Raw genomic sequence first — 14,868 nt, forward strand, 5'->3', positions numbered from 1 at the left:
TACACATGAGTTATTGGGGAAATGCCAGGATGTGAAGTAGGGCTGCAGAGGACTACTATTTTTAATTTAGCTTTTGGCATATTTTTGGCAGAATGAAAAACCTTTGCATGTATCACTTTTAATTTTAATGAAAATGATTTCTTTTTCTAAATGAGAAATGACTGGGGAGCTGGCATAAACTAAGATCTGTATTTAAATACAAAGTATATCATTCGCTATATGTGCACTCTTGACAAATTATCTGGCACTCCTTTCTCACCTATAAAATAGTGAATAATTACACCTGTAAGTGTAAATTTTAAGTAGAAACCCCCAGTGCTTTAAAATGAATAAAAGTGACTATATCATTATATGGTTCTCAGTAAAGTTCGGCAGGTTGCCTGATTGAAGAAATGAGAAAGCAGAAAAACCAAACCAAACCAAAGTTCAAAAAGCAAACATTTGAATATATATACAATCCTTGGAATAAAGAAACCATGATATCATCATGCCAATGTTAATTTGGGTTGTATGGTATAATTAAACATTTCCTTACTGGTGTTTTATTTTTTATTTTTATTTTTAGAAAAGAATGAAATTTCATACAAAGTTATCAGTTGGCTTCCACCTGAAGATCATAGAAAAGATTTTAATAACACTTTTGATTTCTTTGTGACAGAAGCTTTGCATGGCAGGTAATTTCTTTTATTCTCTGAATGAAAGACTTACCACTTTAGTGATAGGGATGAATAGTTGCATGCTTGGTGTGAGTTTAGGAGAAATGGATGGATGGATGGATGAGTGGATGGATGGGGAGATCAATGATATTGGCAGTGGATGGATAGAGTAGAGTTTTGCACTACCAATCATTTAGTCTGTGTATCCTGTGGCTCTTCCACTGAAAGCATGAATGTATTTCTGTATAGTGAGGGGGACTGTTCCTCTGGATCTTCCTTGCAACATTCCATCTACAGTGTTTGCCTATATATTCTCCATAACACAGAAATTGGGATAGACAACTTAATTTCTCATTGTTGGTACGCAATGAACCACCAGGTTATACTTCTTTTTCCTACCTTTTCCTCACATAAATTCAAGAATGGAAAGATGCTTATGAATATTGTTATTTAATGCCTTGAACCACTGTCTTTTAAACTCATTTAAAAAAACCAAATATCTTGGTGATATACAATCAGTGAGTAACCTGAGGGATTTTGTCATTATCTGAGATGTATAGAAAGTTCTTCATCTTTGACATTAGAAGGTAAAGACCCAAATTTATCCCTTGTTTGGTTAATACACAGGCCTAATGTCCATCCCCCTTCTTTCCCTAGAAATTCTATTAGCAGGGTGCCTGGTTGGCTCAGTTGGGTAAGCATCTGACTTTGGCTCAGGTCATGATCTCAGGGTCCTGGGATTGAGCCTACCACCAAGCCCCTGTTGAGCTCCATGCTCAGCGGGCAGTCTGCTGTGTCTCTGCCTCTTCCCCCACTTGTGCACGCTCTCTCTCTCTCAAATAAATAAATAAAATCTTAAAAAAATAAAGAAATTCTATTTGCTACTAGGTGGTCCTAAAATCTGGCTTTTTTCATAAAGCCCAATTCCTTAGTCAAACTAGATGACCAAATTCTCCCCTCTATAAGAGATCTGATCTAAAAGTACTCACTTGAAACGTCTATTTTATCTTGTATTGTTACTCATATATGTTTGAATTATATGTCTCATCTCTTCTCCCTCAGATTTATTGTGTCAAAGACTGTTTTTTTTTGTTTGTTTGTTCAGTTTTTGTTTTTAAGTAGGCTGTATGGCCAGCATGGACCCCAATAAGGGTCTTGAACTCCCAACCCTGAGATCAAGATTTGAGTTGAGATCAGGAGTCAGATGCTTAACCAACTGAGTCACCAAGGTGCCCCTTGAAGACTGGTTTCACACACATGTTAAATATGGTGCAATATACTGAACAAAGTGCTTTCCTGTATTTTTTCAATTTATTATCTTAATTTCAATATGATTCATGCTCTATTTTAGAGGAATTTCTACTTCATATCCTGAATTTGTCAATAATATTTAGCAATCATTCTTTATGAAAATCATTTAAAATATTATAGAGGATAATTTTAGTTAATTATCTGTTTTCACTTGTAGTTGATTCTATAGCATGTGTAGGCATCTTCATATTGTTAATGAGCTCTCACCTGTGGGTCTTCTTTCAGTGGGCTGATAAGGTGGAATGTTGTACAGGTTATAGGTTTGCCAGGTCATTGATTCTCTCAGTCCTTCATTCAAGTAGGAAGCCCATGGGTCTCCAAAGCATCTGACCTGTAATCTCTGGTCAGGAATATTCTCATCTGTTGCCCATGTGCTGTATGAAAAAGATCATTTTTCTTGCAGGCATTGATGGGAAATCATTGAGAGAATAGTTCTGGAATAGTGCCATAGGCAAGAGTCTTAATAGATATTGGTAAAATTTTAGCATGTACTTTTGGAATAAGCATGAATACTCCATCTGGAATGATGTGGAAAGGTAGTAGTTAGCTTCAAATAGGCTTTTATTTTTGTTTGTTTTAAATGTTAATCTTTTCAGGTAGGAAGATGTAAATCTCCTGTTCAGCTTAGAAGTTGGATTCTAATATTACCATCAGAAAGTTCGTTGTGTGAGGCAATCTGTCAAATTTAGGATATACCCAGTTTCAGATAAAAGGGCTGCATCATGAATATTGATGCTTTGAAGTTACTTTCACAGTTTAGTTAGGAAACAGGACAGTCACTCAGAAAAGGTCAGTATACAAATGAAAGTTAAACAGAACATCACAGAATGTATCAACTAGACATGGGACTTTGATATCTACTAGTGACAGAGAATGTTTTCAATGCAGAAGGACATAAATTAGCTTTGCTAGTGCAGGCATATGGATTGGTCAGAGAAAGGGGAGGGGAGGAAGTGAGAACATTTTAAGAAGCAGAAACACCCAGAGCAGAGTATTCCTTGAACACTGGTAAAATAGGTGGGCTGCTGCCAGATATGGTCTTACTTACCTGGGCTATTTTCTTTGAGCCAAAGATTCTCCTAAGTATTGTGAAATTAACACCTTCAATGAATATTTGTCATTACTTTTGTTTTAAACAGAGGAGCATTTGACAACTTTGTAAAGTTAATGGGACAACTGGGGATTCGATGCAGTGATTTGCTAAGGAGAAGTGATATCATGGATTTCTTAAAAAATGAGAACTTTGACCTGGTATTTGTTGAAGCATTTGACTTCTGTTCTTTCCTGGTTGCTGAGAAGCTTGGGAAGCCATTTGTGTCAATTCTGCCCACCCAGTTTGGCAGTGTGGACCATGGGCTACCAATTCCCGTGTCTTATATTCCAGTATACCGTTCCTGGCTAACCGACCACATGGACTTCTGGGGCAGAGTGAAGAATTTTCTGATGCTCTTTGATTTCTCCATGAAGCAATGGCGAATCCAGTCTACATTTGACAACACCATCAAGGAACACTTCCCAGAAGGTTCTAGGCCAGTTTTGTCTCATCTTCTAAAGAAAGCAGAGCTGTGGTTTGTTAACTCTGACTTTGCCCTTGAATTTGCTCGGCCCCTGCTTCCCAACACTGTGTATGTTGGAGGCTTAATGGCCAGAGCTGTTAAACAAGTGCCACAAGTAAGTAAAACCTTAGGTCTCAATATGGACTTCATGCAGAACTATTCAGTGCAGAATTGGTGGTTCCCTTGCCCGAGGGAACAGGGAGTGAAATATGGTGAGACAGGCAAAAAAATGAGAATATACATTTTTATTATTTTATTTTATTTATTTTTAATTTTCTAATCGACTTTACTGTATTATATTTTAACTTTTATTTTATGTGGTAAAAAACACTTAATATTAGACTTAGCTCCTTATCAAATTTTTAATAGTACAATATATAATTACTGACTTAGGTACCATGTTGTGCCTCAGATCTCGAGATCTTATTTATCTCATTTACCTGTAACTCTTCCTCCATGGAATAATAACTACCTTTTCCCCTCATTGCTCCCCCTCTCCCAACCTTGGAAACCAACTTCCACTTTTGATTCTAAGAATTTGACTATTTTAGATGTTTCAGATAAATTAATTCATGCAGTATTTGCCTTTCTGGTTTATGTCACTTAGCATAATGTCTTCAAATTTCATCCATGTTTTCCCATATTGCAAAATTTCCTTCTTTTTAAAGTATTCCATTATACATATATATTTTATATACAATTTAACCATTCATCTTTTGGATGGATATTTTGGTTATTACCACATCTTGGGTATTGTGAATAGTGCGTCAATAAATATGGGAATTCAGATATCTCTTTGAGATCCTGATTTCCATTCACCTGGGTACAGAAAAAGAAATCAGATTGCTCCATCATATGGTGGTTCTATTTTTAATTTGGGGGGGGGAATTTCCATACTGTTTTCCATAATGCCTTCACCATTTTTTATTCCCAATGATAGTAGTTAAGAGTTGCTCTTTCTACATATCCTCAACAGTTGTCTTTTGTTTTTTAGTAATAACCATACTAATAGATATGAATTGACATCTCATTGTGGAATTGATTTGCATTTCCCTGATGACTAGTGTTGCTGAGCATTTTTTCATATATTTGTTTGCCATTTGCATGTTGTCTTTGGATGACTGTCTATTCCAGTCCTTAGCCTATTTTTAATGGGGTTATAAGATCTTTCTTTCTTTCTTTCTTTCTTTCTTTCTTTCTTTCTTTCTTTCTTTCTTTCTTTCTTTCTTTCTTTCTTTCTTTCCTTCCTTCCTTCCTTCCTTCCTTCCTTCCTTCCTTCCTTCCTTCCTTCCTTCTTTCTTTTCTTTCTTTCTTTCTTTCTTTCTTTCTTTCTTTCTTTCTTTCTTTCTTTCTTTCTTTCTTCTTCTTTCTTTTTCTTTCTTCTTTCTGCTATTGAGCTATAGGTCTTTCCTATACATTTTGGAGATTAATCTCTTATCAGGAATACAGTTTGCAGATATTTTCCATTCTGTAGGTTGTCTGTTACTCTGTTGATTGTTTCTTTTGCTGTGCAGAAGCTTTTCAGAAGCTTTTTAGTTTAATGTAGTCTCAATTGGTTTCTTTGTTATTATTGTTTGTTTCAGTATTTGTTAGTTTTGAGTTAGATATTTCATTTTCTTGTGCATTGTACAATATCATTAAAATCATTGCCAAGGCCAATATCATGAAATTTTCTCCCCTTATTTTCTTCGAAGAGTTTTGTAGTTTTAGGTCTTATGCTTAAATCTTTAATCAATTTTGAGTTGAGTTTTTGCATGGTATAAGTTGAGGATCGAACTTTATATTTGTTCATGTGGATATCCACATGCTGGGGGTAGGGATTCTGGTGAGAAGGTGTTTTCATAATTATTTGCTTGCCTTGGTGAGACTGGTTACACATTTGCCTGGGGTGCAGTCCGTCTTTAGTTCTTTTCTCTTTCTTTCTTTTTTAATGTTTCTTTTAGGGAATGAGAGCATGGAGCCTCTTATTTTGATGTCACACTCTACTATTTTAAATTTAAAAAAATAGATTTACATTGATCTTATAATTATCAAAAGACAGCAAAGCTGATATTAAGTGGTCTCCTGGGATGGTAGGTCTTATGGTGTGGTGTTGGATGGAGTCAAATAGAGCCAGATTGAATAATAGAATAAAGGCTTTGAGCTAGGGACAACCAAACAATGCAGAAGAAGAAGAAGAAATTAATGTTTTTGAAGAACTGACAAAAATATATTAATGCTCGCTTTTAGGGTATTAAATCAGAGAGTTCTTAAGAATCATCTATGGGTGGCTATATACTAATTAATACCACACAAAATAGCCTTATGTCATAACTTCTGCAGGAGAGAAAAGATATTTTATAAATGGTTTAACATAAAATCAATGTAATACATTATTAGAATGAATGGGAGAAAAAAACGCATCTTGTCAAGAAATGCAGAAAAGTTATTTGACAAAACTAACACACATTCATGACAAAAATGCTCACAAAACTAGGAGTACAAAGGTGTTTCTTGAACATGATAAAGAGTATATGGAACACTCCCAGCTAAGATCATACTCATTATGATAGACTGCAATTGTGCTGCTTAAGATCAATAGTCTAAGATGCCCACTTATATCACTGCTATTCAAATATGCCCTTGTTAGAGCAAGTAGGCAAGAAAAAGAAAGAAAAGACATTCAAATTGGTATGGACAATGTAGAAATAGTTTGATTTTCATATGACATAAATCTCTATGTAGAAAATACCAAAAAATTCATACACCAAAAAGAAACTATTAGTTTTAATAAACAAACCCAGCAAAGTTGCAGGGGAAAATATCAATATGCAAATATGATTTGTGTTTCCATACAGCAACCATGAACAATTTGTAAATGAAATTAAGAAAACTATTTACAACAGGATCCAATTAAACTGAGGAGTTGAAAGACATGTACACTGGACACTACAAATTTGCTGAAAGAAATTCAGGAACACCTAAATAAATAGAAAGATCTTGTTAAGAGAGCACTACTACTCAAAGTGATCTACAGAATTGGTCTAATCCTTATCAACAGTTCAATGACCTCTTCCTTTTATAGAAACGAAAAATTCATATGGAAATGTAAGAGACCCTGAATAACCAAAACAATATGAAAAAGAACACAGTTGGATGACTCATACATCTGTGACCAATTCATTTTTGACAAGGGTGCCAAAACCATTCAATGAAGGAAAGAATAGTCTCTTCAGCAAATGGTGCTGATCCCACTGGATTTTCACATGAAAGAGAACGTATTTTGAGCCTTCCTCATACCAGGTACCAAAATTAACTCAAAATACATCAATGACATAATTAAAGAGTTAAAAGCCATAAAATATTTAGAAGAAAAGAAAGGGATAAATCTGCATGGACTTATTTGGCAATGAATTTGTAGATATGACATTGAGAAGATGAGTAACAAAGGAAAAAATAGACAAATTGGACTTCATTAGGATTAAAAACCTCTATATCAAAGGACATTATATAGAAAATGAGAGGACAACCTATCAGATGCAAGGCAAGTATGTCCCCTCACTGCCACCTTTTAGCCTCATACTGGATGTCCTAACAAAAGTGATGAGACAAAAAAACAGAATAAAAGGCATATAGATTAGGAAGAAAGCAATAAAACTATTTTGTTTGCAGATGACATGATGGTCCATTCTGAAAATCTGAAAAAGCCAAAAAATAAAAAATAAAAATTCCTGGAATAGAAAGCAATCATTGCAATGTCACAGGATACAAGTTTAATGTATAAAATCAATACTTTTCTTATATATTAGCAATGCATGGGGGAATGTGAAATTAAAAGCACATGTAAAAACCATTTACATTAGCGCCACCAAAAATGTGATCTTGGGAATAAATCCACAAAATATGTAAAGATTTATTTGAGGAAAACTACAAAACTCTAATGAAGGAAATCAAAGAACTAAATAAGTGGAGAGAAAGTCCATGTTCATGGATAGGAAGAGTCAATAGTGTCAAGAATTTGTTCTCTCCAAATTGATCTATACCTTCAATGCAAGTACAATCAAAATCTCAGCAAATTGTTTTGCAGATATTAATGAACTGATCCTAAAATTTGCATGGAGAAGCAAAAATCCTGAAGAACAAACACAATATTGAAAATGAAGAACAAAGTTGGAGGACTGACATTTTCAACTTCATGACTTACTATAAAGCTACAGTAATCAAGACATTATGATATTGGCAAAAGATTAGACAAATGGTAAATGTAACACAATAGAGAACCCCAAAAGAGATGCACACAGATTTCGTGAACTGCTGTTTCACATAGGAGTAAAGACAATAGTACAGAGAAAACATAGACTTTCAAAAAAGTGGTGCTGGAAAAATGGATATGTGCACACAGAGAATAAATTAGACTCATACCCTTCACCCTTCAAGAAAATTAGCTCAAAATGGACCACAAGCTTAAATATAAAATGCAAAAGTATAAAAATTTTCTCTGATATGATATCAGAGAAAATCTGGATGAACTATGGTTTGATGAAAACTTTTGCTTATTTTTTTAGTTATTTTTTTACATTGGAGACGAATTCAGTTCTATTTATCTAAAAAAGCATTTATTTCACCTTCACTATTGGCAGAAGGAGGAGGTGTACTTAGGGAGTCCCTTTGATATTTTTTCTTTTTTTTTTTTTATTATGTTATGTTAGTCCCCATACAGTACCTCATTAGTTTTTGATGTAGTGTTTCATGATGATGAAAACTTTTTAAATGAAAAACCTAAGTCATGTTCTATGAAAGAAGGAGTTGATAAGTGTGCTAAATTGAAAATTTCTGTTGTGAAAATTTCTCTTCTGACTGGGTGGCTCAGTCAGTTAAACTTCTTCCTTTGGCTCAGGTCATGATCTCAGGGTCGTGGGATGGAGCTCAGCATCAGGTTCCCTGCTAGCTGGAGCATGCTTCTCCCTCTGCACCTCCCCCCTGCTCATGTTCTGTCTCTCTCAAATAAATAGATAAAAATCTCAAAAAAAAATTCTGTTCTGGGCAGGCACTGTCAAGACAATTAAAATAGGAGCCACAGAACAAGAGCAAATATTTGGAACAATCCTATCTGTTCAAGACTGTTATTCAAAATATGCAAACACTTTATACACACAAATATACATAGTATACAGAGAACTCTTAAAATTTAACAATAAGAAAACCAATAAATTAAATGGGGCAAAAACCTTCCCAGATCCCTCAACAAAGACCTACAGATGGCTAATAAGCATATGAAGAAGACACACCACCAGAGACATTTCCCCAGCATCTACCTCAGCCTCCAGAAGGCATGCTGCCTCCTACTGGGCCAGGACAGCAACTGGCACTCTCTCAGGCACTAGCACCTCTGGTCTGGCATTGGAACCCTCCTAAATGACCATATCTCCCCACACCTAGAACGAGAGATGAGGATGACCTTGGTACTGAGACCATGTTTTCAATGAAGAAAGAAATTCCCACCACCTCTGCTTTCCTCTTCTATAAAACATTGTTACACACACAAGTCCTGGATTTAGATGTTGGTGCTACAGTGTGCTTTGAGTGCCTCAAAGGCAATGTGGGTTATTGTGGTAGTGACTGGACACCTACAGCTGTCTTCCCATTCATCTGTGATTATTGAAAGTGTTTATATGGTAGGATGTGTCCTGAGGTCTCAGAGAAATGACTTCAAGGCCACCAGACACAATGGATATGAGCACAGTGCAGAGGGCACTGAGCTGTCCCAGGGGCTATTGAGAACCTCTTCAAGACAGTGAGCTCTAGGCCACTGACAGGAGGGTGTATTCAGTATATAGCTGACTTTCATTTCAAGGCTGTCTAGGCTTTCATGAGCAACTGTGTTCACCTGCTTTCCTTTGTTACCTCTCTCCAGGAATTTGAGAATTTCATTGCCAAGTTTGGAGACTCTGGTTTTGTCCTTGTGGCCCTGGGCTCCATGGTGAGCATCTGTCAGTCCCAAGAAGTTGTCAGGGAGATGAACAGCGCCTTTGCTCATCTGTCTCAAGGGGTGATATGGAAGTGTAATCCTTCTCATTGGCCCAAAGACGTCAAATTGGCAGCAAATGTGAAAATTGTGGACTGGCTTCCTCAGAATGACCTCTTGGGTAAGGACTGTTCAGGTCTACTTCTCTCTTTCCATTTATTATCTTTAGGTTTACACTGGACAACCCCACGAGCATGAGAAAGGGCAGCTGGTAGCTAAAGGTAATCTTTAGAGGACAGGAATGGAGCAGCCAGCTGGAGTTCTTGGGAAATCAGACTGTTTCCCAAATGGATAAAACCGCCATGTTTTCTTCTTTCTTTCATTTGCAGTCCTGATACCTGCTTCTAGAAATGATTGTCATCAGGCTCTTTTGACCATACCATATTTGGCACTCAACAAGGTTACCCAAACTTAGTCAAAGACAGTTTATGGATTCTGCGATCACATACCAAGGGACATGTTGCCACTGTTTTCCCTTAACTCTTGAGCATCTATTAGGCCCCATGCCACTATAGAAACACCCTCACACATATTGGTTCATTCTCCTTTGCCCCAAAAGGTGTACTCATACTTTCACAAAGGTTTGCTGACAGTGTCTGAAGGGTGTGCCCAAACATCTGAGTGTCAAGCTGAGTAAGCTCTCTGCCTTAGCTGGTTATTTTGTCCATCACATTCTCTGGCAAAAGAGAGCTCCTCACACCCCTTTGTCCTTGCGCAACATTTTGGAGTCCCTCAGTGCCACAACTACTGACTATATCAGACATTCATCCCCAAGATTATGGCTCACAAACATATTGGGAACTTAAGATAGTGGGTTCTGCACATTTATTCACAAGACATGGTGTAGGGAAAAGGATTCTGACTTTCAAAGAAACACAAATAGATTCTGATGCACATCCCTATTGAGAGGCAGTTTTGAGATGAACTCTTCATTATTAGCACTTGTTTTAGTTTTCTCTAAATAAGAGTGGGATGAGCACATAGGAACTGGAAATACTGAGATGGGTGATCCATCATTGCCTACTTTAGAGGATTTCTTGTGAAATTGAGTAGAAATGACATACAGTGTAAGTTTGATGAATGCCACATGAGATGTGATGTCAGTAAAAGTGTTAGCCTTCAGATAAGAGGGAAATGAATGGGCAATGAAAGGGAGAGCATGAAACCTACAGAATGAGAGATAGAGAAAGAGATAGTAAATCATACAAACAGAAAGAGAGTGACACTGGGAGAAAGTAACAGTGAGATAACAGACATAAGAGGAGCAAAGGGAGGGGCGCCTGGGTGGCTCAGTTGGTTGGGCGACTGCCTTCGGCTCGGGTCATGATCCTGGAGTCCCGGGATCGAGTCCCACATCGGGCTCCCTGCTCGGCGGGGGGTCTGCTTCTCCCCCTGACCCTCTTCCCTCTCGTGCTGTCTCTCATTCTCTCTCTCTCAAATAAATGAATAAAATCTTTAAAAAAAAAAAAAAAAAAAAAAAAAAAAAAAAAAAAAGAGGAGCAAAGGGAGAGACAGAGTGGATAGATAAGGATGGATGGAGGGATGGATGGATGGATGGAAGAAAATGCTGTGCTTAGTACTGTTCTCAGCAGCTGTCCCTGGGTTCTGAGTCTTAGATGGATTGATTTAGAGGAATCTCTGTATGGAGACAAGACCAGAATTTTGTATTTGGGGAAATATGTGCCCTTGAGTGTGCCCTAAGCTAATTCAGCAAATTCTTTTTCTCCAACATACTTTAAGATCCCTTTGTATTTTTTTCTGCCCTTGATACTTTCAAAGATGTTCTGAAAATTTTCACCTTGAAATATTCTGCTCTGTTCCTGATTTGCAACAGCTCACCCACGGATCCGTCTCTTTGTCACTCATGGTGGATTGAATAGCATAATGGAGGCCATCCAACATGGTGTACCCATGGTAGGGATTCCTGTCCTTGGAGAACAGACTGAAAACCTGGTCCGAGTAGAAGCCAAAAAGTTTGGTGTCTCTATCCAGTTAAAGAAGGTTAAGGCAAAGACATTAGCTCTGAAGATGAAGGAAGTCATAGAAGACAAGAGGTATGGAGCTCTCTGGGCTTGTGTTCACTTAGGCTGATGAAGACATCCAACACAAAGGGCACTGTGTGTCACTTTTTTTGCAATAAAAGCTGAAACTTCCAAGATGTGGAATAGTATGTGTGTGATGCTAACAGCTGACTTGTTTACTCTGAGAGCAAGACTAGGCAATTCGGGTTAGATGTTGAGAACAATTTCTCCCTAAGGGTTGTGAGGATTCTGACCTACTTACATAGGGTCTGTGACAGGTCTTATATTTTGGGACTACTGATAGTAGAATGACACTGAGCAGGAGGTCACCTTCCTGTCCCCCAATATGCCGCAGTGTTTCCTGCCTCAGACGGTTTATCAGTGCTGCTTCCTAAGATATCCTTCCCTTCTCTTCACAGACTTAGCTCCTTCATACAGTTGGACTCATCTCCAATATCCTCCCCGCAGAGAGGCAGGATGTCTTTGTGTGACGGTTTTAAATGTGTTCCCCTCTCCCACCCTCTTCAATCATAATTCATTTTTCCTTCTTAACACTTCTCAGGATCATTAACTACCCCATTTCTTTCTTTTTAAATTTATTGGTTGTCCCCCAGAAAGTAGAGAGTCAGCTCCCTTGGACAGCCCAGTGTGTCTCTTGTTTTCCCCTGTGTTCTCAGGGACTAGTACAGGGCCTGCCACAAAAGTAAGTTGGGATGAATTTCTGTTAAGTGAGTCAGTAAAAGGGCTCATGTTCTCTTATGTAAATTGCCATCCAGCACAATGATGAGATAATCATGATGGACTGAATATCTTATTAGGGTCTCAAGGACATTTACCTTGAATTGGATGTATGTTACATCACATATATTCCTATACACTTTTTCCTTTATTGTACCATAAGTGTCCTTGGGTAAAGACTTGTCCTTACAGCTTAGTCACCTTTTTATAATTTAACACTTTTAGCCCTAGGCATGGATCTTTGCATGGAAAGACCAGTTAGAACTTTTCAATGGGACCCAGCTAGTCTGCGACAAGGCCAAGCTAACCACTTTTCTTGAAACTGAGTCTTTTGTGCATATGGATGAAAGTGTATGTGTGTGTGTGTGTGCGTGTGTGTGTGATACGAGGTCTCTAAGACTTCTGAGAGCACATGAGTAACACCCTGCCTCTGTCTCTGCCAACAGGTACAAGTCAGCAGCAGTGGCCGCCAGCATCATCAGGCGCTCCCACCCCCTGACCCCTGCTCAGAGGCTGGTGGGCTGGATCGACCACATCCTCCAGACAGGGGGTGCGGCACACCTCAAGCCCCACGGCCTGCAGCAGCCATGGCATGAGCAGTACCTGCTGGACGTCTTCTTGTTCCTGCTGCTGGTCACCCTGGGCACCCTGTGGCTCTGGGGGAAGCTGCTGGGTGTGGTGGCCAGGTGGCTGTGTGGGGCCAGGAAGCTGAAGAAGGCCTGATGGAGGTGCATCCATGATGGGTGTTTGGGGAGCCACTGGTTGTAGAAGGCTTTCCCCAGCGCAGGACACCCCTGGTGGTACTTGACGGTGGTGCAGAAACATCTCCTCACTGTTTCTGCCTCTGTTTGGAAATTGTTATGAAGTAATCTTGGGATTATTTTTTCAAATTGTGGTAAAATATATATTTTATAAAGCTTACTATTTAGCCAGTAATCATACAGTCAGTGGCATTGAGCACACGGACATTATTATGGAAATATCACCACCACCCATTCCAGAACAGTTTTCATCTTCCAAACTCAAACTCCACTCTGATCAAACAGCAATTCCTCATATGCCTGCTCCCACCACCAGCCCCACACCCTGGCAACCCCAGTTCTACTTCTGTGTCTATGAATTTGATCTCGGCTTCTTGACTTGCCTCTGTTTAGGGGTCTCCTCACTCAGACCCAAACCTTCAGCAGACAGCCCCACCATCCTCCCTACTCTGTCTCTAGACACAGGGCCATGCTTACTTCATCCTCGGTGTCTGACATCTCTCAGTCTCTCTGCCCCTTCTCACATTTCATGATATGACATAAGATATTGGCCAGTACTTCCATGTTGGGTTTTCCTCTTGCATCTCTTTTTCACCTCACCTCCAAGCTCAGGAGGTCTGGTCTCCACCCTGCAGCTAGGCAGGGATGACCCTCCCAGGACTCCACCTGTGGTTTCTGTGCTGAATCCCCTCCTGTGTAGAATACCTCCTTTGCTGGTCAGACATGGAGCCTGCCTTTGGGTCACAGCTAATGCTGTGGTTTTCACTTCTCACAGTTCCCTTCTCAAGATTGCCCCTGTTAAGATATAGTTATGAGAACCTCACTTGAAGATCCCGGACCTCCCTATGAAGCTCTGGAAACTCAGGTCCTGTGATAACAACAGTTCCCAGGACTTTATTGATTTAGGAAGCATCCGTCTGCTCCCCAAATATGGCACAGAATATTCCTCTATGTATAGGAATTACATTCTGTTCCTCACAAAATACACCCAAAAACATGTGCCTTAACCACCAGGGTTTTTATATGTTTGGCATTTGATTCTCTGAAAAAGGCTGGTGTAGCCCCCGCCCCCCCACTTTTTTTTGGACTTTTCTATCTCCTTTACTAGACACCAGGCTCCCTCTCTGGTAGGTTCCTTGTCTAATATATTTTACCTTCCTATGATTGTGCCATCATATTTGATTTTGTGTTTTCATGTGGAATTCAATGTATCCTTAAATGTTTCAAATGTACAGTATCTTGTATATGAAACATAGTGAAGAAAACAGTAGATATATGGAATGGCCCCAGACACCACAGTTTTTGATTGCTCAATTCGAAGTTGTGACCACATGTTGAAATAATTCAAATGGAGGATGCTACTACAGAATACTCCCTGCAGAAGTGGAAAGAGGTCCACCCTTGCCCATGTCAGGATAAGATTTTCTGGGTAGAATGCAAAGCTGGTGCCAGGTGTCTACTGAGTTCTGTGAGTTCTCTTGCTTCAGTGTCACCTAGAGACACAAGCATGTCCCATGAGGACACACGTGTGTGTGTGTGTGTGTGTGTGTGTGTATAATTCAAGGTCTTATTTCTGCAATTCTTATGAAATCTTTGAAATTGGTCTCTGGTAATAGTTCCTTGAAAGGCAGACCTGAAGCTTTCTCTGTGTTGTCATTAGAATAAATAGCCAAGATTTTTTCCCCTCATAACCAACAAAGGGATCAAGGGATGGGGCTTCCAGCTGACGACTCTTATTCCCACTCCCACCATGTCATCCTCCCTGAACAGTTATAACTAGGGGGGCCAACTCTGTGCCTGCTGCTTCCCTGGGCTCCACCT

At 38.9% G+C, this 14,868-nt stretch overlaps 1 protein-coding gene across 1 annotated transcript in view; it reads left to right on the top strand.

Moving 5' to 3' along the window:
- The window catches only part of LOC123853337 (UDP-glucuronosyltransferase 3A2-like), a 30,245-nt gene extending 17,236 nt beyond the window's left edge, over nt 1–13,009 (top strand). Inside the window, exons 4-8 of the mRNA XM_045887973.1 lie at nt 566–674; nt 3,107–3,638; nt 9,417–9,648; nt 11,362–11,581; nt 12,733–13,009. Of these exons, the coding sequence (XP_045743929.1) occupies nt 566–674; nt 3,107–3,638; nt 9,417–9,648; nt 11,362–11,581; nt 12,733–13,009 (1,370 nt within the window). The remainder of the gene's footprint in view (nt 1–565; nt 675–3,106; nt 3,639–9,416; nt 9,649–11,361; nt 11,582–12,732) is intronic.
- Nucleotides 13,010–14,868: the final 1,859 nt, after the last annotated feature.

Source organism: Mirounga angustirostris, unplaced genomic scaffold (assembly GCF_029215605.1).
Source record: "Mirounga angustirostris isolate CCGP_5_RB_7025 unplaced genomic scaffold, mMirAng1.0.hap1 SCAF_7, whole genome shotgun sequence".
Classification (NCBI taxonomy): domain Eukaryota; kingdom Metazoa; phylum Chordata; class Mammalia; order Carnivora; family Phocidae; genus Mirounga; species Mirounga angustirostris.